The 24,106-nt window shown below is 52.0% G+C and overlaps 1 protein-coding gene across 2 annotated transcripts; it reads right to left on the minus strand.

Moving 5' to 3' along the window:
• Positions 1-1,796: 1,796 nt before the first annotated feature.
• LAMB2 (laminin subunit beta 2) lies at positions 1,797-22,519 on the minus strand. 2 transcript variants are annotated; one of them, XM_043976816.1, is made up of 34 exons: positions 22,475-22,519; positions 22,173-22,249; positions 21,588-21,760; positions 21,072-21,204; positions 20,767-20,840; positions 20,179-20,367; positions 19,966-20,029; positions 19,248-19,450; positions 19,006-19,126; positions 18,168-18,356; positions 17,899-18,078; positions 17,282-17,394; positions 17,042-17,121; positions 16,498-16,630; positions 16,223-16,381; positions 15,624-15,751; positions 12,018-12,144; positions 11,616-11,808; positions 11,380-11,523; positions 10,584-10,815; positions 10,309-10,472; positions 9,706-9,930; positions 9,259-9,476; positions 8,840-8,936; positions 8,296-8,668; positions 7,942-8,126; positions 7,228-7,469; positions 5,490-5,693; positions 5,247-5,391; positions 4,959-5,166; positions 3,920-4,061; positions 2,728-2,904; positions 2,399-2,558; positions 1,797-2,066 (listed from the first exon to the last, which is right to left on the minus strand). In XM_043976816.1, exons 2-34 carry the CDS (start codon positions 22,246-22,248, stop codon positions 1,930-1,932), a joined length of 5,388 nt encoding a protein of 1,795 aa, XP_043832751.1. In that variant the 5' UTR covers position 22,249; positions 22,475-22,519; the 3' UTR covers positions 1,797-1,929. The 2 variants fall into 2 exon arrangements, with proteins under 2 accessions (XP_043832751.1, XP_043832750.1); XM_043976815.1 differs by having other exon boundaries at positions 22,370-22,488.
• Positions 22,520-24,106: the final 1,587 nt, after the last annotated feature.

Consider the following 24,106-nt stretch of genomic DNA (forward strand, 5'->3'; position numbering starts at 1 on the left):
CCACATTAAAGGACCGGAGGGCATGGAATATGATATTCCAAAGGGCAAAGGAAATGGGATTACAACCAAGAATCACCTACCCAGCAAAACTCAGCATAATCTTTTTTTTTTTTTTTTGTGAGGCAATTGGGGTTAAGTGACTTGCCCAGGGTCACACAGCTAGTAAGTGTTAAGTGTCTGAGGCCGGATTTGAACTCAGGTACTCCTGACTCCAGGGCCGGTGCTCTATCCACTGCACCATCTAGCTGCCCCTCAGCATAATCTTTCAGCAGAAAAAATGGAACTTTAATGAAAAAGAAGACTTTCAGATATTTGTGACGAAAAGACCTGAACTGAATGGCAAATTTGACTTTCAAATACAAGACCCTAGAGAACCATAAAAAATTGGAGCTGGGGGACAGACATACCTGGGGCTGTACAGTGGGTAACTGTCTTGTGTCTGAGGCCGGGTTTTGGCTGGGATCTCCCTGGGTCCGGGGGTGATGCTTTGTCCACTGTGTCACTTAGCTAGGTGATGACATCTTTAGGGTTAAATTGAGGGGTGAAAGGAATTCACTGTGGGGAGGGGAAAGGGCAAAGGTGAAATCCTACATGAAAGAAACAGGAAAAGGCTTATGGAGTGGGGGAAGAGATGGGAGAGGAGCAGGGCAGTAAATGAATTTTATGCTCATCAGAAAAGGCTCAAAGACCTTAAACTCATCAGAGCTGCCTCAAGGAGGGACTAACACACATCCAACTGGGTGGGGTAATCTATTTAATCTGGGCAGTAAATGAGCCTAACACTCATCAGAATTGGTTTAAAGACCTCAATCTCATTAGAATTGGCTCAAAGAGGGAATAATGTACACACTCAATTGGGTGGAGTAATGTCTCTAACCCTACAGGAAAATAGGAGGGGAAGGGGATAAAGAGAGAGGGGCAAAAGAAGGAAGGGCAGAATGGGAGAGGGGACAGACAGAAGCAAATCCCTTTTGAAGAGTGATAGGATGAAAGAAGATGGATAATAGAATAACTATCATGGGGAAGGGAATAGGATGGAAGGGAAACGGTTAACAATAGTAATCATGAAAAAGAGAAAGGGAAAAAAATTGTACAAAAAATATTTATAGTAACTCTTGGTGGAGGCTAAGAATTGAGAATCAAAGAAATGTCCATCAATTGAGGAATGATGGAAGAAGCTGTGGTATATGATTGTGGTGGAATGGTCTTGTGCTACAGGAAATGACAAACTGGATGATCCCCGAAAAACCTGGAAAGACTAATGAACATCAATGTATAGTGAAGTGAGCAGAGCTGGGAGGACATTGTGCATAGTGACAACAGTACTGTTCAATGAGCAATTGTGAATGACTTAACTACTCTCAGCAGTGCAAAGATCCAAGACAATCCCAAGAAACTAATGAGGAAGCTTACTATGCATCCCTATAGAAATAACTGATAAAAAGAACACTTGTGGATTGTACATATATAACCTAGTTTCGATCTTGTGGAGGGGGGAAGAAAGGGAGGGAGGGAGGGAGAAAAATTTGGAACTCTAAATCTTATGAAAATGAATGTTGAAAACTACCCTTACATGTAACTGGAAAAAATAAAATAAATGTTTGTTGCTGAATAAAAAAAAAAAAGCTCCTTGGGAGAATAGGGGAATGAACATATCCAGAACTGACTGTGATGTGGAAACAAAAGGTATCAATGAAACTTGAATTAAAAACAAAGAAAAGAGGTTGAATGGTCACCTCCCCTTCTTCCTCCCCACACTCCTGAAATCAGAGACAGATGCGCACAGGTCAGCTTCACAAATCCAAATTTATGTTTGAGAGACAGAGCCACAATACTGTCCACACATTAATCGCTCAGCCCCTTGAACCCAACCCCACCCATCCATCCCTGGGCTCCTGCTGGGGCAGCCCAGTGGAAGGGAGGGATGGGTCACTGACAGGTGTTGTAGATCTGAATCTGCTGGTTGATGGACTGAAGGACACCCTTCATCTTGGCCTCCAGGCCATCCAGCTGAGCTGCTTTGCCCTCCAGGGCCTGCTCATTTACTTCATATGTGCCCTCCAGCTCTGAGGACAAACACATGGTTAAACTCCCCCTTCCTGGTCCTGGCCTTTCCCATAACTCACTGGCCTCTTTTTGCTCAGCCCAACCTTGCTCTGAAGTTCACATGTCCCATAAAACAACAGCAGGGCACAACCAGCAGCAGGCTTTCCAGGACTAATTCTACTTATCTCTGGTCACCCAAAGTCTTTGAGCATTGCTCTCTACCCTTGCATATACAGCTTTGTCCAAGCAGATGTTTGTCCTGTCTCTATCTCCATGGGGGGTAGGGGGCTCTCTGAAAGCTGGGGCCGCATCTTCCCTGCTCCACCCCGCCCCCCCTTCCCTCTAGCCTCACCATGCAACCTCCGGAGTTTGTCCTGCGCATTCTGTAGCAGTCCCCGGGCCTCATCCCGTAGTCGCTCAGCCCTCTCCTTAGCCTGAAGGACACCCTGGGCCTTCCGATCGGCGAGATCCCTCACCGTCTGATATCGGTCACCCAGCTGGCCCTTCAGCAGCTGCCCAGGAAGGGGAAGTGAGAATACCGGTGTTATCAGAGACACATCCTACCACCCCATTCCAAGAAGCCTCCCCTGCCTCCATTCACCTCCTCCTCATGTTCCCCAGGGTAAGCCTCTGCATCCAGGTAACCATGGCAATGCTTTACAACCCGCCTGTCCCCTGTACCTTCTCAGCCTCCTGGGCCCGACCCTGGGCACTATTAGCTGTCTCTTCAGCCCGGGTGGCTTCTAGGCTATTCCCAGCCCTCTTTAGCTTCAAAGCTTCTAGCTGAACATCCAGCTGCTGGGTCCGCTCTGCTGCCATGCTCAGGTCCTGCTCTGCTCCGGCCGTCTTCTCCCGAACCTACAGTGAACTGTCAGGCCTCAGTACAGACTGGCTTCCTGGCCTTCTCAGGCACCAGAACCCCAAGTCCCATTAGGCTACAGAACCAGAGGCTTCCCGGGCTCACAGATACCCGCTCCCCAGGTTCTGAGCTCACAGACCCAAGCAACCTCCATCTAGTCTTTTCTCTGTCCTCAGTCCTCCATTCAAGAGCTAAGGTGATTTTCTTTTTTTTCTTTTCTTTTTTTGGTGAGGCAATTGGGGTTAAGTGACTTGCCCCAGGGTCACACAGCTAGTAAGTGTCAAGGGTCTGAGGCCAGATTTGAACTCAGGTCCTCCTGAATCCAGGGCCAGTGCTCTATCCACTGCACCACCTAGCTGCCCCTAAGGTGATTTTCTTAAGGCAGGCATCTGTCCACCCCTAAGACCATCAACTCCAAGTGCTTCCTGTCACCCCTAGGATCAAATACAAACTCTTTCCGGGTCATTTGCAGCTACACACAGCCTGGCCCCAACCTACTTTTCCAGCCTTGTTCTATGTCACTGCCCTTCCTGCTATTCCTCCATCTCCTGTCTCTGCCTTTGCATCGATAGTCTCCTGTTCCTGGAATTCTCTCCTTCCTCACCTCTTTGAAGCCCTGGTTATCTACAAAGAATCACCCCCCACACAAAGCCCTCCAGATCCCTCCAGATGCCAGTGCTCTCTTACCCCAGAGGATCTTTGGTTTATCTCATATAGCCTCTGTATATACTTACATATATCCGTTTTCTTCCCTGATAGAACACAAGTTCCTCATGTTTCCTTTTTTCTTTGCCTCAGCCTTTCCCTGGAGTGAGGGGGTAGTGGTGCAGGCAGCATGATTTTGATAGTAAAAAGCTGGTGTCAGAAGGGTGACACCTCTGTGACTAGGGCACGTCACTTACCATTCCTCAACTATAAAGTCAGGGAATCAGACTAGATGATAGGACACTTCCAGCCCTAAGTCTATGTTCTTATGGCTTGAGCACCCTGACAATAGTTCCAATGGGGGCTCACCCTGCCCAGTGTCTGCTCGGTGCCCTCCGTGTCAGCGGCTGCCCCATGGATTGCACCTTTGGCCGCACTCTGTGCCCGTCTTGCTTCCTCAAGAGCGTCCTGTACCATCTCAGCCTTCTGCTTCTCACCCTGGGCCCAGGTCCTGCACAGAGGAGTCAGAGAGTTGAGTTATTAGAGAGGGAGATTGGAAGTCAAAGGGCTGACCTCCTCAGAGCATCATGAAGGGATGAGTGTGCCTTCTGGATGTCATGATTGCGTGTTGGAGGTCAGAGGTTGGAGCTGACCATGCCCTTATAAGGTCATAGGGTTTCGATCTGGAAAGGACATTGGAAAACATAATCCTCTCACTTTACAATGGAGGAAACTGAGGCTCCCCAAAGTGAAATTATTTGTTACACAGTTATTCAGTAATAAAGCCAGTCTTCACATGCTGTCCTTACTCCAAACACAGAGCTTTTGCTATTCTGCAGACTGTGTATCAGAGTCAAAGGTCTCAAGGCCATGGGGTCCTCAGGACATCATGATTGTGTGGTAGAGATGGGGCTGACAACATCCTCTGGGGATAATGATTCTGCTTGATGGTCACAGGTCATGCCTGGGGTTCACATGCCTGCTAGGGGACATGGTTGTGTCATGGTCAGGAATAACTGTTCTAGACATGTCAGGGTTGAAGGAAGGGGACAAACTGGGATTTATTTTTTTTTTTTTTTGCAGGGCAATGGGGGTTAAGTGACTTGCCCAGGGTCACACAGCTAGTTAAGTGTCAAGTGTCTGAGGCTGGATTTGAACTCAGGTACTCCTGAATCCAGGGCTGGTGCTTTATCCACTGCACCACCTAGCCTCCCCCAAACTGGGATTTCTGAGTGTTGCCATTTTGTGGTGGGGTCAAAGGTTGAGATTGGCCATGATCTATGGGTATCATTATTATGTATCAGAAGTTTATATCAGGGCCAAACTAAGCCACGTGGGGTGTTGAGGGTTTAGAGTCAGAGGTCAGGGGTTGGAACCAACCAGGCCCTCAGCAGGGATCTGAGCTCACCGGGCTCTCTGGGCATCCTGCAGAAGCTGCTCAGCCTGGCGCACATCACCTGCTGTGCGCTGAAGGATGGCATCCACATCCCCGAGGCTCCGTACTCGCTCAGCAATTTCACCTGCCAGATGGTGGATCTGGGCAGGTGATGCTGGGATGGACAGTTCTAGCACGTGGGTGGCCACTGCCTCAATGCTGCCAGGGTCAGCTCCCTCTTCTGCAGAAACAGACACAAGCTCAGACATACAGACAGGCTCAGTCAGCCCCCGGCCTCGGCCGACTGGTCCCCAGACTTACGGCTCAAGAAGTCCTTGACATTTTGAATCAGTTCGCGAAGTTCCTGGTTTGCCCGCTCCACTCGGTCCCGGGTTTCATTGGCTTTTTCCAGGGCTGCCTGGGCCCGCTGCCGGGCTGCACCTGCTTGTAGCCTTGCCTCTGCCACCTAGAAGCAAGGGACAAGCTTGTTCCTGTCCATGGCGCTTCGCAATGCCCACCCCATCTCCCCTCACTGCTTAGCGGCCTCCTGGATCTTGCACCTACCTTGCCCACAAGCCCATCCGCATCTCCCAGGGTGCGCCTCAATTCCTCCTGTGTGTGACGGGCCCGGCCCAGTGCATTGTCTGCCGTGGCAGCTGCCCCCTGGCAGTTGAGGCCCCCACAGCGGCGCTGCCCATCCTCATCCCTGCAGCCAGCCCCACCACATGGGCTTGTGGCGCAGGGAGCATCTCCAGGTGCCCCGCATACCTGGCACAACACAGAAAGTCAGGGCATGCACAGGTCCTACCTTCATTAGACAGGCCCAGCTGGGGAGAGCAAACATCACTAACAGTGGGTTGGACTAGGATGACCACTATGGAAACAGGGACTCAGAAATCTAACCAAGTCACCCCCTGCTCATACCTTCAGTGCCTCCCTGTTACCTCCAGGACCAAATATAAAGTCCTTTGTTTGGTCTTTAAAGCTCTTTACGACCTGCTCCCTTCCTCCCTTTCCCATCTTTTCCCATTCTGCACAGACGCTAGCATCCTGCCATCCTACACGACTTGCTGCCCCTCCCACAGACATCTTTGTGCCCTTCCTAGAGTACTCTCCCAACTCTGACTCTCAGAATCCCTCCCTGGCCTTTTTTTTTCTTCTTTTTTCAGGGTAATGAGGGTTGTGACTTGCCCAGAGTCACACAGCTAGTAAGTGTCAAGTGTCTGAGCCCGGATTTGAACTCAGGTCCTCCTGAATCCAGGGCTGGTGCTTTATCCATTGGGCCACCTAGCTGCCCTGGATTTTTTTTCCCAATGTATTAGTTTGGGGGCTTGGTTTTTTTTTACTCTTCTTTTTTTTTTCTCCTCAAAAGATTATTTGTTACAAGCAGTCTCTCTGGGGATGGTTCTGAGGGATGCAGGGGGAAATGGATTTTAAAAGATAGTGATAAAAGTTTACTTAGATAAAAAAGAAGTGGTCTATGTTAAAAGCTGAGGCCAAGCCTTTCTAAGGTAGGACCGGGGAGCCTTAAAAAAAAAGCACAGGAAAGTTGCCAGGGAAACCTTTGTGACCATAAGGGGACAGTAGGGAATCATGAATCTTCTTAACTTTGCTTCTTGCTACCCATGCCCATGAAAGAAAGACATCTCCCTTCTCTCCATACGAGATGTCTGGGAGGTGTTGGGACTCTCCAGACAGCCATTTTTGGTTTATCTCCTGGATTAGCACTGCTGCAGAATCAGATAATCTCAGAACTGGGAAGCACCGAAAAGGACTCCTCTTCCTCCCTGTACCTAAACCGGGGTGTTAACGAATTGAGCCTCTCCTTGATGACCCCACTTGACTTCTCAAGTAATGATCCATGCCATAAGGCTCATGAGAAGGAATGCTTTGTTTCTGTTTTTGTATCCCCAGCATCTAGCACATAGTAGGTGTTTAATAAATACCCTTAGGGGCAGCTAGGTGGCGCAGTGGATAAAGCACTGGCCCTGGAGTCAGGAGGACCTGAGTTCAAATCTGGTCTCAGTCACTTAACACTTACTAGCTGTGTGACCCTGGGCAAGTCACTTAACCCCAACTGCCTCACTAAAAAAAAAAAATCCTTTCAATAATAAATACCCTTAATTGAATGAATGGGAAAAAGCCTAGTCACAGGGCCCATAAACTCCAATCTGTTCCACAGACAGCAGAGGATTTGTGAAGGCTGTGCCCAGAAGGGATTAGCTAGCCCCACAACAAACGTGTGCTCAGGCCGGCTCCAGAGCCAGCTAAACAGCCCATGTTTGCTCTGTGCCCAGCTCACCAGCTCATTGATGCCTGTCAGGCTAAGGCTGTTGGCCCTGGCTGCGAGTTCACCCAGAGCCCTCCTGTTGGCCACGTTCCTCCTGTCAAAGTTGTCTCTCTGGCTGCCCATCAAGTCTTCTGCTCGGCGCCGGGTACCTGCCGAGTCACTCACAGGGCCAGGTACGGCCAGGGCCGAGCGGTTTGCACGATGTTCTGCCTCAAATGACTGGGCGTGGGACTGACGGATACTGTCATAGGCCCCTGAGAGTGAAACAAAAGGCCAGAGGCCTCAGTATTCTCAGAGCCCATTCTCTAGTCCCCAAGCCAAACTGACATGCCACCTTTGCTTCCCTCTACTCATTCCCATTCTCCAGTTTTCTGTGCCCCACCCAGGACTACAGGACGTAGGACGTAGGAAGTAGACCTGGAAGGTACCTTAAACCTCATCTGGTCTGACCCCAAAGGGACGTGCCCCAGGTCACTCAGGGAGAATGTGAGAGACAGAATTCCAATCCAGGTGTGTCCTTTACATTGTTGTACAGTACAAAGAAGAGTCAGAGGACCCACCTGGATTTACATCTCATCTCTGCCACTAAACGCCTGTGTGACCTTGGGCAAATCACTTAACTTCCTTGGGGCTCAGTTTCCTCATCTGCTAAAAAAGGGGTGTGGACCGGATGGCTTTGGGACTAGCTCGGTGATCTTGTGGTACACACTCCCTTCCCTTCCCTACCCAGGAAGTTGGAGTGTTTCAGCACATCCAGATGCTGTCCCAGCTGCCGTAGTGTAAGGTTGAGAGCTCGGCCGTCACGCTCCAATCCACTCAGGGCATGGTTGGCATTGAAATTCTCATCCTGGGCATCTGTTAGCTCTCCCTCCAGCTTGGTCAGCTGTCCCGTACCTTCCTCAATATCATGCCTGGAGCAGAGAGGGAGGAAAACATATGACCCTGCCATCTTCCATCCCTGGGGGAGAGCAAGTTCCCAAGGGCAGGCCCTGTGTCTTCACTTTTGGACCAAGGGCTTTGTGAATACAGAGCCCTTTGATAGGGAGATGGAGTGAGCCGGCCCCGTTCAAGTGCTCACACCTCAGTTCCTCCATAGTGGCCATAAGCTGCAATGTGGCAGCCGCTGTGGCATTGCGGGCATTCACGATGCCCTGTACAGTGCCCAGCTTCTCTCCCAGGAGGCGGAAGTTCTTTTCAAAAGCACCTAGGGCCCCCAGCTGGTGTAGTTCCCGTGCTCGTTGTTCAAGTGCCCGAGTGCGAGAGGCCAGGCCTTGCACAATCCGGTCCCAGTCCCCAAAGCAGGCGTGGCACGGGTGGCATGCAGGGAAAACACCAGAAAAGCCTCGGGCACACTGGTCACAGCGCACGCCTGCCACGCCGGGCCGGCAGACACAGTGTCCCGTGGCATGATGGCACTGAGGGGTCTCGATGCCTCTTGAGTCACAGTCGCAGGCTAAGGGAGGGAAAAGAGACAAGGTCAGGCCCTTTTGTGAGCACTTCCAGTTGGTACTGGTCCTATATACCTTATCTTGGGCCGTACCAGGTACTTCTGACCTCCCCCAATTCATGATACTTATTCATCCCTCTCATTCCTTGGCCTTCCCCCCAGCTGTCATCTGCTCACCCCGACATTGCAAGCCAGGATCTCCCCAGTGATTCTCCTGGCACTCCGTGCACGTGCGGCCTCCAAAGCCTGCTCGGCAATGACACTGCCCTGTGAACTGTGTGGGGAGGCCATTAATTGTGGCTCTGGGCCCCTCAGAGACTCTGTGAAGCACAACTTCTCTGCTCCAAGAGAAGCCCCTCAAGAAAGATCATGACCCTCCTTTCTGCATCCCCCACCCCAAGTCTGTGGCCTCCCTCCTAAAAATCCAGAGTGTTCCCCAGAGAAGTTGTAACTCCCCTCTCAAGTCCCTGAGGAGGAGCTATGAACCCTTGAGGTTGAAGGGGCAGGTCCAGGGAAGGGGCCCTGAGGATAAAGGAAGGGGAAGAAGGGCTAGGTTGTTAGTGATGGGCGGGGGGTGTGTGTGTGGGGGAACGAACCTCATTGCAGGAGGGACTGGTAGCATGGCTGGGGTGGCAGGAGCAGGGCTGGCAGCCTTGTCCACTAGCCAGGTTCCAGAAGTTGGGGGCACAACGGTCACAGCTCTGTCCCTGAATGTTGGGCAGGCACGGGCACTGCCCACTGCCTGGGTCACAGCGGCATTTGTCTTGAGAGGGGCATTCACTGCGCTCTGTGCCCAGAAAGTTACAGGTGCACCCTGCCAACCAGGAGCCCCCATCACTGCCAGAGCAGGCCTTGGGTTAGGCAGGGTGCTCTCAATGGTGGGGACAGTATCTTCTCTCTCAGAATAGGGTCTCCCTGAGGGCAGGGACTGTTTCCCCCACCTCAGACCAGGCATCACATCTCCCATCTTAGACTAATGGAAGGGTTATCCTTCTAAAGGCCCCGTTCTATCCCCTCTCTGTGTCTCTGGGGCCCTCACTCACTCCGGCAGCTCTGGTGGGCAGCCTGCCCATAGTATCCAGAGCGGCAGTGGGCACAGCGAGGCCCCTCCGAGTTGTGTAGACAGCGCAAACACTGTCCAGTTCGATGGTCGCAGGCCTCAGGGTCCATGGGATTGATGTTGTTGCTGCATTCACATGGCTGGCACCGGCCCCCTGGCCTCGATGGGTCCCCAAAGTGCCCAGGGGCACACTCCTCACAGCGTGGGCCTGCCAGACAATAGGGGGAGGACCAACCCACACAATTCAAAGAAATGTTCTAGTCCTACCACAGGCCGATCAACTCTTAGGGCAGAAAGAATGATAAGACTGCAGCAAGAGCACCAGTCTCAGAAGGGACCGTAGAACATAAAATTGGAGATAAGACCCCAAACCCCTCATCCTACCAAAGGGAACCTAAGTAACTTGATTCACTCTTGGGGTTAGATCTCCAGCACCCAGCACAGAGGCAGAACCAAGGCTCACAAGATATTTGTTGACTGACTGCTTGTCCACAGTCACTCACCTTGGAGCTCAACTACAGGTTGAGTGATCGACTCCCTCCCTTCCCCAGTGACTCACCTGATGCCTCCCTAGCCCCCTACTCACCAGTGTAACCAGGCTGGCAGTGACAAATCACTTGCTGGGAGTGCCTGTCCTGATGGCAAGAGGTCGCAAAGTGCCGCTGCCCCCCAGGACCCTCAGGACAAGGGCAAGGTCGGCAGTGGCCACCGGATGCCAGCACCGGGTTCCCGTAGAAGCCAGCCATACACCTAGAGACAAAAGAGGATAAGGAAAAAGTTTGGTTTTAGAACCAAGCCTTCTCCCCCTTCCTTTTCTGCTTCCCCTCAACCCTGACCCTGGTTACCTGCCCCTGTTCATACCTTTCACAGTGGTCCCCTGCTGTGTGGTCCCGGCAGCTCTGGCAGGACCCAGTCCTCGGATCACACTCATCTGCATGCCCATTACAGTGACAGAGGCGGCAGCTGGGGAAGCCCCACTGCCCAGGCTGGCACCGATCACAGCGTGGCCCAAAAGCTCCAGGCCGGCAGGGGCACTGCCCACTGGCCTCGTGACACAGACTGCTGAGGCTGCCTTCTGGGCTACATTGGCAGGCTGAGGAGACAGATATGGGCATGGGGCAGCTCATGGAGCAAGGGTGGGAGGGACCCTGTAGCAGATAATATATGGCTAGCGCTTCTATAGTTCTTTACATGTATTCTCATCGGCTCCTCACAACCCTGGGGGGTGGCTGGTGCTATTATGATCCCCTTTTTACAAATGAGGAAACCGAGGCTGAGGAAACTTGACATAGCTAGTCAATGTCTGTGGCTGGATTTGAACTCGGGTCTTCCTGACTCCAGGCTCAGTGCTCTGTGGTGCTCCCTAGCTACCTGACGACTCCCTTTCACTAGCAATTACAGGTTTACAGTATATTTACCTCACTACAATCCCATGAAATCAGTGGTGGCAAGTGTTGTTGGACCTATTTTCTAGGCTCCGTGAGGCAGAGGCATTTGTAACCCAGCCACACAGCTAGGAGATTTCAGAGCCAGGCAGGACTTCTCTGGGGCTTCTTTTAGGAAGGTGAGAAGGGAGATGAGATTGGAGAAGAGCACAGGGGTCAGAGGGTACAGCTGGAAGTGGGACGGGGGGAGTTAAAGTAGAGAGAGTAAGTACCCCTGCAGCCCGAAGGGCCAAAGCCAAAGGTTCCTGGAGCACAGTGGTCACAGCGTCTCCCAGCCACATTGGCCTTGCACGGGCACTGTCCACCATGGGGCTGGCACTCAGAGCTCAGGGAGCCCTGGGGGTCACACTGGCAGGCTGAAGAGAAAGCAGGGAAATGAGGTCATATCCTAGTGGGGCTGCAGTCTCCCTCCTCTTTCTCTGCCCCCTGACCACGGGCAGTTGCTCACCCAGGGCCCCATTGTAGAGTAGCGCAGCCAGGCTGCGGAGGAGAGGGGCACAGGCCTCTGGCGGGGGGCCCTTGGCAGGCATTAGACCCTCCTCGTGGCAGCGGTAACGTTCAAAGGTGGCCCGTCGTTCCAGGGCACTGGCATCACCTGCGCTAAACATCTCCAGGGATGACCACTGGGGTAACAGCACCAGCTGGGGGTGGGCACGGAGAGCTCAGTTAGGCCGCCCAGTATGTAGAGCCAAACCACCCAAGCCCAGGCACAAATTGGGGACTGACAGCCCTTGGGCACAGACCGCCCTGGTCATCTCCCCCATCACTGGGCATTTCTTTGGACACTGTCAGTAATCCCATTGGGCATTGCCAGCACCCAGGTTACCGCCTTCCCCTTCTGGGAACTTACTGAGTCCAGGAGCAGGCTGGGAGTAGGAGCTCCAGGGCGAGCATCCCCTCCGGCCCGGGTCAACTCCAGGCGAATAGTGTAGGAGACCCCGGGCTCCAGACAGACAGGATAGGGCAGTACCACATATCTGAGTGAAACAAGGACAAGGTCAGCTCCCCTCCAACCCCTACCATAACACAGGCAGGGAAGGGAATGAGAGACCTTCAAGGCTTCTGCATGGCACTGTTCCAACCCAAAGTATCTACAATTCTCTCAGGCTGTGCTTCTCCCTTGGTCTTTTCCCCACACATCTCTCAGTCCTTTCTAGTGATCACGCACATAGAAAAAAAAATCCTCAATTGCCTGGCAGGATGGGGGAGAGGCAGAGAGATCAACTGACCAGCAAAAATTCTGTGATACAATAGAAATCTTCCATTTTCTTTGGTTCAAGGCCAGACTCTAGCTGGAACACCCTGTTCAGTTCTGGCCAAATAGACCAGATGTGTTGAATTGTATCCACCTTGTGTCCACCTCTGGCTAGACTATGTTTCGAGAGGTCCAGATCATATCTGGGGCACTGCCCCCAGTTCTGATGGGACCCCATCGGCAATATCATACCCAGCTTGGGCCAAAACAATCACATACTAAAAAGGACATTGGCCAGCTGGAGGTATATGACCAGAAGGGGGGGCAATTGAGATGAGAAGACCACTAGAAATTAGGGCATATGAATATATGAAGGATCATAGATTTAGGGAGGACTGGGCAGTGGACAAAAAGAACTCAGTCAAGCAACCCTATCCTTGAATACTGAGCACCTCCAGGCACTCCTTGGGTACTGACACAGTCTTTGGGCACAGGCTACCTTGGGTATCTCTCCAAACACTGACTCTCTCTAGGCATCTCTCTGAATACTGAACTTTAGAGTTCATTGACTCCAGCTCCCTCAATTTTACAGATGTGGAAACTGAGGCCCACAGGTCAAGTGACTTGACTCACAAGGCTAGGATGTGTCTGACGTGGAATTGGAACCTGGGTTCTCCTGACTCCCAAGTCCGGCACTCAGACATCTGAATGGTTATCATGCGGATGACCTTGTTTTAAGAATCCTGCTTGGCCCCAAAGAGCAGAATGAGGAGCAAAGGGTGGAAACTGTAAGGGGTCAGATACCAGCTCTACTTAAGCCAAACCCACCACCATCATCACAGCTGGCCCAAGTCAGGAAGGGCCGCCTCCGAATTTCCCCATCACTGGACATGTTTGTAAAGGGTTAGATTCTCTAGGGGATTCCTATGAGGGGGTGGCAGCTCAGACCCCATGACCCTCTGAGGCCCTTCCAGCTCTGAGCATCAATGATCCTACTCCCTGTCATGTACTGTACCCTGCAGCCAAAATGGATTAGTCACCATTTCCTGAGCACGCCCTGTGTTTTCCTGCTCCTGCTTACACTGTTGCTTTTGCCTGGAATGTGTCCTCACTCCCACCTGCTAAACTCCAACCCATCTTTCAAGGCCCAGCTCAAATGTCAACTCTCCCTGGAAACACCCTCCTGATCCCACCCCCCCCCCCCCACAGAGTTGGGAGCAATCTCACCCTCTTTGGAGGCCCCCTAGCTTTGTGTCTGTTCCCCGCTTATACGTCCTCTCACACCTTCTCTGGTAGCAGAATCATTTGTATCTGGGCATCATTGCCCTTACTATACCAGAGGTGTCAAATGTGCAGCCCACAACTCTCCCAAGTATGGCCCCATTTAGGTTAAAATGTAGCTCCTATCTGACTTTATGTGTGTGAGGCAATTGGGGTTAAGTGACTTGCCCAGGGTCACACAGCTAGTGTCAAGTGTCTGAGGCCGGATTTGAACTCAGGTCCTCCTGACTCCAGGGCTGGTGCTCTATCCACTGTGCCACCTAGCTGCCTCTCCTATCCGACTTTAATGTGTTGATAATATTAATAAAAAAGGAACATATAAACAAGTGATTTTAGAAGTCAAAATATGGCCTGCAAGGATCCCGATGTACTGTTTAATTGTCCCTGTTTCCATTTGAGTTGGGCACCACTGTACTAGCCTACAAACTCCTGTAAGGGATGAGATCTTTTTTATGTTTGCTTCTCCCAGACCACCTTCAGAGGGTTTAGCACACAGTAGGAGCTTGGAAGATGTATACGGAATGAATTCATGACAATAACCCCATGCACATGCATGGGGCTTTATGTGTCACAAAGTAACTTCCCACTCACCATCTCAGATGGAAGAAAGAGGTCTGGACTTGGAATCCAGACACCTGAGTGTTCAAATCTGAGTTCTGGCACTTACTAACTATCTGGTTACTCAGCCTTTCTGAGCCTCAGTTTCCTTATTTGTAAAATAGGGGCAATAACACTTGTAAGTACCAACCTCAAAGATAGGAATAGTGAATGGATGAATGAATGAATGAAGCATTTATTAACAGTTTACTATGTGCAAAGAACTTAGAAACCTCATAGTTTGTGTAGGTTCTTATCAATCCTCATTGTTCTTGATCCACAGAAAAGCCTCAGGAAGTCATCAAATCTAACCCCTGGATTTTAGAGATGAGGAAATCAAGGCCCAGAGAGATAAAATGATTTACACCCAATTTACACCCCAAATGGTCTCACTCTAATAGGTGGCAAAGAGAGGGCCTGAACCCAGGTCCAGTATCTCCAAATTCAGTGCCCTTCCTCACTGTTTTTAAATTCATACAATCCTATGATTGAAAGCTGAAAGGGATCTTGGGGGTCAGATTCAACCCCCTCGTTTTACAAACAGGCAAACTGAAGGTCAGAGAATTTTTTTGGGGGAAAAAAAAGGATTTGTCCAAAGACACTGAGGCAGCTGGTGTTGCAGTAGAGTCAAGGAGAGCTGAGTTTAAATCTAGTCTCAGCCACTTACTAGCTGTGTGACCCTGAGCAAGTCACTTAACCCCCATTGCCCCGGAAAAAAAAAAAAAGAAATAGAAATGGTTTCTAATCTTAAGGAAGGGCAGCTAAATGTCTCAGTGGATAGAGCTCGGTCCCTGAAATCAGGAGAAGCTGAATTCAAACATGACCTCAGACACTTGCTAGCTGTGTGACCCGTGACAAGTTACCTAACCTCTCCCTGCCTCAGTTTTTCCAACCTTACAATGGGGAGATTAATAACATCGACCTCGCAGGGTTATTGTGAGGAGCAAATAAGAGATTTGTAGAACACTTAGCACAGTGCCTGGCACATGGTAAGGGACATATAAATGCTTATTTCCTTCCCCCTTCCCAAAGTGACACAATAGATAGACAGACAGAGAGACAGGCAGATAGACAGATAGACAGATAGGCAGATAGGCAGACAGACAAAGAGACAGGCAGACAGACAGACAGATATGCAGGCAGACAGAGAGACAGACAGAGATATAGACAGACAGACAGACAGGCAGGCAGGCAGATGGATGGATGAGAGCTGTGATCCAAACCTAGAACTTCACCACTCTGGAATCCAGTTGAGGGAAGAGGTCTGATGACCCCCTCCACACACAAAGGCAGACATGTTGGAGCCCATGTTGGGGACACAGGTGGGCATTTGCATTTTACAGGAGATCAGGTAGGCTCTGCCTCCCCCCTCCAGTCCCTCACCTGGCACCAGGTTGTAGCATCCCCCGGAAATGGTCATCCTTAGGCACGGTGGTGCCACAGGGGCTGCTGGGAGATATAGGCCCTGGACGCTGCACAGTCAAAGCCACCTCTGCCCACTGCTCAGGGACCTGGGTGGGGAAGGGGAGTTAGAGCTTGGTCTATGGGGCCTTCATCTTGAGGGGAGGGACAGGAACAATAACTACCTCTATTTCTAAGAGGACTTTATGGTTTCCCAGTTTCCTCAAAACTACCCAGGGTGGTAAGTCATGCAAGCCTCATTATCTCCATTTTACAGACAGGGAAACTAAGGTTCAGGGGGGCTCAGTGACTCAAGTCAGAGCTGGGATTTAGAGCTGGGTGTCCTGACAGGAAATCCCCAGCTTCCTCCAGAGACCACCCTTGAGAATGAGGGGAATGGAGTGTTGGGAAGCTGGCCCCTGAGTCCCCTATGAAGACCTCCTAATCCTCTCATTAATTGATCCCCTTTCACCTAGAGATTCCTGAGGTGACTGACCTCCCCAGGAGTTTACCTGGCCAGCAAGGTGAGTCAAAAGATCATGGGACCTTGGGACCGAAGGTCAAAGGAAAGGGGACCAGACCTGGGGTTCATATCGCAGGAGCAGTTCATAGTCCATGGCCTGGGATGCCGTGTCCACCAAAAACTCGAGGGTCTGACCTTCCCGTAGGCGCACAAAGCCTACACCTGTCCAGGAGATTGCCATCCCAGGGTGTGCTATTCGCTCAACCACTTCCAGGGCCTGCCAGGGAAGTAGTTTGTTTAGTGGGCCTAAAATGCCACCTCCCCACCTCCCCACCTCCCTACCTCCAAGCAGGTTCTCCCTCCTCCCACCCCACCACCACCCTTGGCTCCCACCTGCCCACGGGCGGCCTCAGCCTCAAAGGTGAGATGGTCCAGGAATGGCAGGAAGTATCCAGGCTGCACCTGGTCACAGCGCCGCCCGAACATATGCCGGCGACATCGACACTGCCCCGAGTCCTCAGCACACCTGGGGATTCACCCCACTTTCAGTGACTGACTGATATCTCTACCACACTCACCCCAACCCCCAACCTACACAAAGACTAATGCACATACACATCAAGACACCCATCCACATCCCCCTGCTCCCGTCCCCAAGTCACAGACTGATGTTCACAAAACAACTGAACCTCCCCAATACATAGTCACAACTGTCACAGACTGATTTTCCTTCCTGATTCTTTTTTTTTTTGTGGGGGTGGGGAGGGAAGCAAATGGGGTTAAGTAACTTGTCCAGGGTCACACAGCTAGTGTCTGAGGCCAGATTTGAACTCAGGTCCTTCTCATAGACAATTCTCCATAGGAACTATTTGACTCCAGATCCCACATAACGTGTCTCTTAATTCCCCAGCATTAACCCTCCTAGAAAAATACTCACCGGGGTTCCAGGGCACCTCCCACATCACAGTCACAAGGACGGCAACCAAGTAAATCATGGCTCAGACCCCAGTGATCCGGCTGTGGGTAGAGGGTAGAGTCGCTGAAGTGGGAGGCCTCTCCCCATTCCCCATGAAGACCTTCCCCTAGTATCTTTTCCCTTCATGTTCCCTCTGAGAAACTCCCCTAGGCAGAGCCCAAGTCCCCTTCAGGGAAGACTACCCCCAGGTCAGGGCCTCACCAAGCATTGGTCACAATGCCTTCCAGTCACCAGGCGTTTGCAGAAACAGTTGCCGCTGTTAGAGTCACAAGGGGGACCCCCTGGCACCGTACCCCGGGGATCACACTGGCACCCTAATGGGGCAGGAGGATGCCCATCAACAACGATGCCATTATTATCTCTAGGCCAGAGATGGGCAACATTAGGGGCACATATGATCAGGGACAGGTGGGTGAGACAGTGCTGCGAGAGAGGAGGCAGGGGACCTGGCTGGTTTGTGGGGAAATCAAGAAGTCAAAAGCACATGAAGGGGGTGGGGGGAGTCCGGGGTCAGAAAGGGGTTCAGTCTAGGATAAGAGGGCAGGGTCTGGGGTCATAGCAGGAGAACTTGGGGTACAGGGCCCAGACTCTGGAGTTTCAAGTCAACACAAAGGCCTGGGGGCTCAAGGGGAGTGGCCATGGTACTTTGGGACCAGAAGTCTGGGGGCAGAATCGAGACAATGAAAGGGCCAGGTTAAGAGGGAAATTCAGGTAAAAGGTCAGGGTAAAACTTCAGGAGGTTAGAAGGTGGGGCATGAATCAGGTGGCAGAGATGATCACTGGGTAGTCGAGACATGTCAGGGTGGGGGAGCACGTACGCTGGCAGCCCTGGGGGTCAGTGGTACTGAGCCCAAAGTAGCCATCTCTGCAGCGCTGACATCTGGGCCCCACCACATGTTCTTTGCAACGACACTGGCCAGAGACAAGCCCCAGGGCAGGGTCATCATGAGGGTCACAAAGGCCACCATCCTGGGCCCCCGAAGGGTCGCAATCACAGGCTGCAGGGCAATCGAGAGAGTCACCTCAAGACCCGTGGCTCCTTCCCCATCCTCCCCCCACCCCCTTCCCATTGCCATCCCAGGCTCACGGCGGCACACGGCAGGGTCCCGCAAGTCCTTCGAGGGGTCTCGATAGTAGAAAGGACGACAGATTTCACAGTGCATCCCAGCTGTGTTGTGCTGACAATTGTCACACACACCTCCGCTTGTGTTACCAGAGGCCAGAAACACAGCCATGTCAAAGTGGCAGCTTACGGAGTGTTGGTGACATTCACACTCTGTGGGGAGGAGGGGGACATGTGGAGAGAACGCATCCTCTAGGGTTCCTCCCCCTGGGATGGGCCACAGTGCTCCTCAGGGAGGCCAGAGGGCACTGCGTCTTGGGCAAAGCCTTTCCGTGTCTCTCTGCCCCTTTCTCTCCCTTAATAGGCAATCGTATTTTAAGAGTAGACAAGTTTATCTAATGCGTTTCTGTCGCTAAGAGAGCTGTGCACAGAACGGAAATAGAATCCTAAGTTACGTTGCTTTTTATTCATGGAAACTACTTGGTTTGGTTTCCTGTCCTTTGGATCACTCTCACCCTTTACCCTCAGTGGCGAGGTCCAGTGATTTTTTTTTCTTCCCCTATTCAACTTTATTTTATTTTCAATTTTGGACTCTCTCCCTCCCCGACTCCCTCTCCTACCCATTGAGAAGATAAGAAATACAAATCCCACCATGCACTGTTACCCCAACTCCTGGCAGGACCCTCAACACCCTACGGAGACCTTCTGATCCCCCCTTTTTCTTTAAGTAGTGATCAGAAAAATGTCCTTTCCACCTCCGTCCAGAGGGGTGGAGGCAGGGGTGTGTGTGAGAAGTGCTAGAATTAGAAAGGGGCTGGGGGTGGGGCACACCCGCCAGGGAGCTGGCAAAATGGGGACTCACTTTTGCAAGCATGGGAATGACCATCCTCAGCGGGGCGCCAGGGCAGGTCATGGTAGAAATCCTGGCAATTCTCACAGTTCAGCCCCCGTGTGTTGTGTTTGCAAACACAGGCACCATGCACCTGGAGGTGGGGATGACAGGTCATGGGCTGCTTTGAAGGGGTCTGGTCTCCTAAGCACGGAAACCCATTGCCCCCATGCCAGTGTCCATCCCACCTCCATTGACTGAACAGCCGTTCTCACCATGCCCTCAGCATGGGCGGGAGCACCAGGAGCCTGAGCACACTGGGAGGCGTGACCGTAGCAGAAGCAGTTCCCTCGCACCACTAGCTCGTAGAGAGCGTAATAATATTTTTCTCGGATCTCCCGACGGGGGTCCAGCAGGTTGTCCCCCAGGGTGTGCAGCCGTGTCAGGTTCACCCGGAGGTTGGTGATCTTCAGTAGGTCTGGGGTAGGGGAGCAGCAATGGAGGGATGGATACAGAGTCCAAAGCTCCCCACAGCCCAGACCAGAGTGAGAACCCTCTCCCTGGAGACTAGACAGAATGGTACCCTAGTGTTCTGGGCTCCCTGACACCCCGGGGGATCCTCCAGACAAGCCCTGAGAGAAAGCATTCTCCGTGAGGTCCATGGTGGTTGGGGAGGGGTTGGGGGGGTAGAAGGGAAGGGACCCCGGTGTCCTGGGCTCCCTTTTGTTCCGGGCAAGGGCAGACTGCCTGGAGACAGAGGCATCTGGGGTGGGGACCTCCAGTTGCTGCTGTCATGTTCAGAACCACTGCCCCCACCCAGCTTAGAGCTAATCTGAGGCCGTAGCACCTGCTCTGGGGGATGTAGGAAGAAGCCAAAATAGCCCTTATGGGAACCCTGAATAGCCACCAGCCAGATGCCGGACTGGGGCCCAGAGGAAACAAGGAGGAGGTTGATAGAGGGATCTGCAACATGGGGGCCATCGCCACACTCACCCTGGATCCGGGAGCTATAGGGATCTGTGATGGGGATAGCTGGGTCCAGGACACGGTAGATGACCTATGGAGATCCTGAATCTGGAGGGGTGGCCAGGGCTGACCAGTCATGTCCCAACAACCCTGAGGCTCCTTTCCCTGGACCCCTGGGGACACCCTCATCCCGCCCCCATCTCCCTCCTCAAAGCGAGTCTGGGGGCTGGGCTCTCTCACCTCCCCCTCAGTGGATGGCTCGATTTCTGAGTAGCGAGATTCACAGACCACATCGTCCACCCGATGAGGTGGGGCCAGAGGGATCCCCGGGAAGTCGGAGCCACAGTCATAGGAAAAGTAGCGATAGACACGCCAGGTCCTCCCAAAGTCAGAGGAGCGTTCAACCAGCATTGCAGCGGGGCGGAAAGTCTGCAGTGGTTAAGGGGATCAGGAGGGTGGATCAAGGGGCCATCAGGGACAGTGTTGCCAGTGAATAGGTGGTTATGCATGATCATAGGGAGGTGACAGAGCTGTAGGGTACCCGAAGAGGGGGTCAAGCTAGAAGGGACTTCTAGTCCAACACTTTTATCTTACTGATGAGGAAACTGAGGCACAAAGAAGTTGCTAGTATGTCCAATAAGTCCCAGGGATCATTGGCCAAGGGAGGAGAAGGGAAGTCAAGGGTCATGTAGGGTCACTGGGGGGTTGGCTATCATAGGAGCCACAGAGATGGGAAAGATCATTGGTAGGTCACAGGTTACAGGGGTCCTGGCCCCAAAGGAGCTCAGTCTCTTATTTCCATCCCTTCCACCTCAGGAGCTCTATTACCTTGAAGGTCATAATAAGGTGGGTAAAGTGGAATTCAGCCTCTAAGTCCAGCTGGATCGTGACAGTGGGCACTCCTGGTGGGAAACATTGGGCTCAATCAGGCATGAAGGTTCCACTTTCCTCTCCAAAGGCTGATAGTAACCAGGTCACCCTTTTGTCCCCCTCTAAGGCTGATTAGTACCCTCCCTTAGGCTAACAGCGCCCATCTTTGGGCGCTAGTGTTTCAACTCTCCCACCCCTCAGGCTCTTAGTGCCCAGGTCTCCCTTCCCAAGAGGTCCACTGACACCGGCCCAAGTGGTCTCACCATTTTCTGATTGCCACCAGGCTGAACGTCGTTGTGGGGCAAAGCTGGTGACTACATTCTGGATTCGGTGGCTTTGAGGGTGGCGGGCAGAGAATGGATGCCGAGAGTCACACAGGAAACACTTTTTCTCATCCTGGAGGAAACCCCCCCCACCCCGAAGATCAGTCATAGAATCACAAAGTATCCAAGCTGAGTGGGACTTAAGGACCCAATATAGAAGAAAAGAGGGGAGGAGGAGGATGTGACTTGTCCAAAATCATCCACTGTGTAAATAGCAGAGGCAGAGGCAGAGTTCAGACCCAGGTCCTGGGATATCAAATCCCAAGGCTCTTCCCATGCCATCTACATGTCTCAACACTGTATGTCTGTTCTCAACCTTGCTCACAGCCTAGGGGTCAGTTCTCTTTCCTCCTGGGGCAGGGGCCAGCACCCCAACCCAGCTCCCCTCTCTTCCAAGGATGGTTCTGATCCCCTCTTTTCCTGGTTACCTCCCCCCTCCCCCCACCAGTGACCTACCTGGAGATGACTGACTATGCAGTAAGGCTCAGGACCTCTGAGCCCGCAGGTGGATGAAGCTGTCAGTCTGTCTGCCCGTCCAACCAGGAGGTCTCCAGTGGCTGGGTAGCAGCTTCCCCTGGAACAGCCAGCCGAGGGCAGGTCGGGGTTCTGGACCAAAGCTTTGGCTGGGACTAAGGGGAGGGGGCCAAATTAAAGAGGGTCGAAGAGAAAAATCCCTATCCCCACGGCTCAGACTCTATCAAAGATGAGACCAATACTCTTTTCATGCTTCCCCATGTCCCCCCACAGTGGGCCAGGAATGGAACAACAACAAAAAAAGGCAGAGTCATCTGCCAAATTATCTCAGGTTTGACAGGTTAAGGATACCCCCCTGGTACCCCTAAGGCAGGACAGACTAATGGAGGGACAAGAGGATGGACAGTCCCCAACAACAAGGGGTCCAGGCTAAGGTCCCTGGATTTCCTCGGAGCCAAACCATGCAGAAGGGTTTGACGGCTCCTGAAGATATTCCTAGGGTCCTGAGCAACCTCACAAAGCCTCAGAGGTGGGGATCGAGAACCCCTTCCCCCGTCCCTCCCTTACCGATTAGCAGCAGCAGCAGCAGCAGCAGCTCCAGTCCCCCTAGGCCCCACCCTTGATGCCCCAAGATCAGCCTCATCCTGGTGGTAGGGGGAAAAGATAGGGAAGGAGGCTGGTGAGTTACAGGAGTGATTGGCAGCTCCCGAGATGCCCCCCTCCAAACCAGGCTCCAGCCCTGGCCTCCTTGAAGGTATTCTTGCCTCGGTGGGCACTCCTCAAACCCTCAGGCCCTTGGCTTAGGGCTCTGGCTCCACTTCCAACCCCGGTCCTTGGGCTCCCAACTCCCCCAATCCTCGGATCCTAACCCGTCCTAGTTCGGGATCCCTCCTGGCCGACTTTGGAGAAAGTTGGGAAGGGCAGCAGCTAGAGGAAAAGCCTGGCCTGGAGTGAGGCAGGGCCCAACCAGGATGGGGTGACCAGACTTCCCTCCCCTTTACTCTCTAGGGATTTTCATTCTGGCTTCCCTAGCTGGGAATGGGTGGTTAATAGGGCACGGTGGGTGAACGGGGAGATCTCACTGATGGACCCCCTACTCTGTCGCCTTTCTGCAGTTCTGGAGGATGGAAAAGTGAGAAGTGCGCTGGATTTGGAGTCAGAGGACTCGTCATATTCCTGCTATTTCTTACCTCTGACTACAGGCAAACCATTTAACCTGCGTTTTGTATTTTTTCATCCTCAAAATAAGTGAGGTAGGTCTAAATGTTCTCAAATACAGCCCCTGGCTCGAAGTTTTATGCTCTTATATAGGTGGAAGGGGAAGAGATACAGCACAGGGACCAATCAGAGTAAGCAGATTTATTTATGTTTATTTCTACAGGCCTGGGTCAGCAACAGGTACCCTCCCACCAGACCCTGCAAGGACTGAAGGAGGGGGGGGGGGGAGGCAGATTTGGATCTCATTGCAGATCTGGTAATCTGGCAGGAGAGGGGAAAAAGAGGAAGTTCAGAGGCTTCCTGGGAGAGGAGCCTCAGATAACCTTTGAAGGATGGGAAAGGATTGGAAAGGGAGTTTAGATATAATCTAGTTAGGTAAACAGAGGATAGGATGAGACAGAGAAATCTGAGGCTTCCTGGGGTAGTCGAAATGAGATAAACCTTGAAGAATAGGAAGAGTTTTGAATAAGCTTCAGATTCTGTTGGCAGAGAATCTATGCAGCCTGGAGCCTAGGCCTGGCTCTGTCATTGACCAGCTGTGGCTTTAGTAAATCTTTCAGCTTCCTCAGGACTTCAGTTCCATCTTCTGCAAAATGTGGGTGTTGGACTAGATCTCCTTCAGTCCATGTTCTTAGATATCTAGAATTAGATGCTTTTATTCTGTGGGCAAAAGGGAGTCACTGAAGGTTTCTGAGCAGAGGATGTCAGAGTAATGCAATAAGGTGAATTGCTTGGGCTTTTTATGCATGGTGTATTGGAGTTCCTTTTTTTTTTTTTTTGCAGGGCAATGGGGGTTAGATGACTTGCCCAGGGTCACACAGCTACTAAGTGTCAAGTTTCTGAGGCCGGATTTGAACTCAGGTACTCCTGAATCCACTTCCGCCACCTAGCTGCCCCATGCATGGTGTATTGGAGAGAAGGAATGAGATTCAAGGCTTGGGAGGGGAAACAGGTTCTTGAAACTCTTTGCTGCACTTAGCACATATTGGAGTTGTTATTCACCCAGGTACAGTGGAAAGAGAACTGAGTTGGGTTCTAATCCTGACTTTGTATTTATGAGACTTTGGACAAGTTCTGTGAGCCCCCACTGGGCCTCAGTGCCCTCCCCTACAATGAAGGGGCTTGTTCTGAGGCTCCTTCCAGGCAGGTTTTGACTGTCCTATCTAACCTCCGTATTTCCTCCGAAGCCCAGAAGACTCCTGCACTTAACAGACACTTCATTATGTTGGATAAATTGAATTGCAAAGTTCCACGTCTGGGCCTGGCTCAGTGTTAAAGCAGAA

Source organism: Dromiciops gliroides, chromosome 1 (assembly GCF_019393635.1).
Source record: "Dromiciops gliroides isolate mDroGli1 chromosome 1, mDroGli1.pri, whole genome shotgun sequence".
NCBI lineage: Eukaryota > Metazoa > Chordata > Mammalia > Microbiotheria > Microbiotheriidae > Dromiciops > Dromiciops gliroides.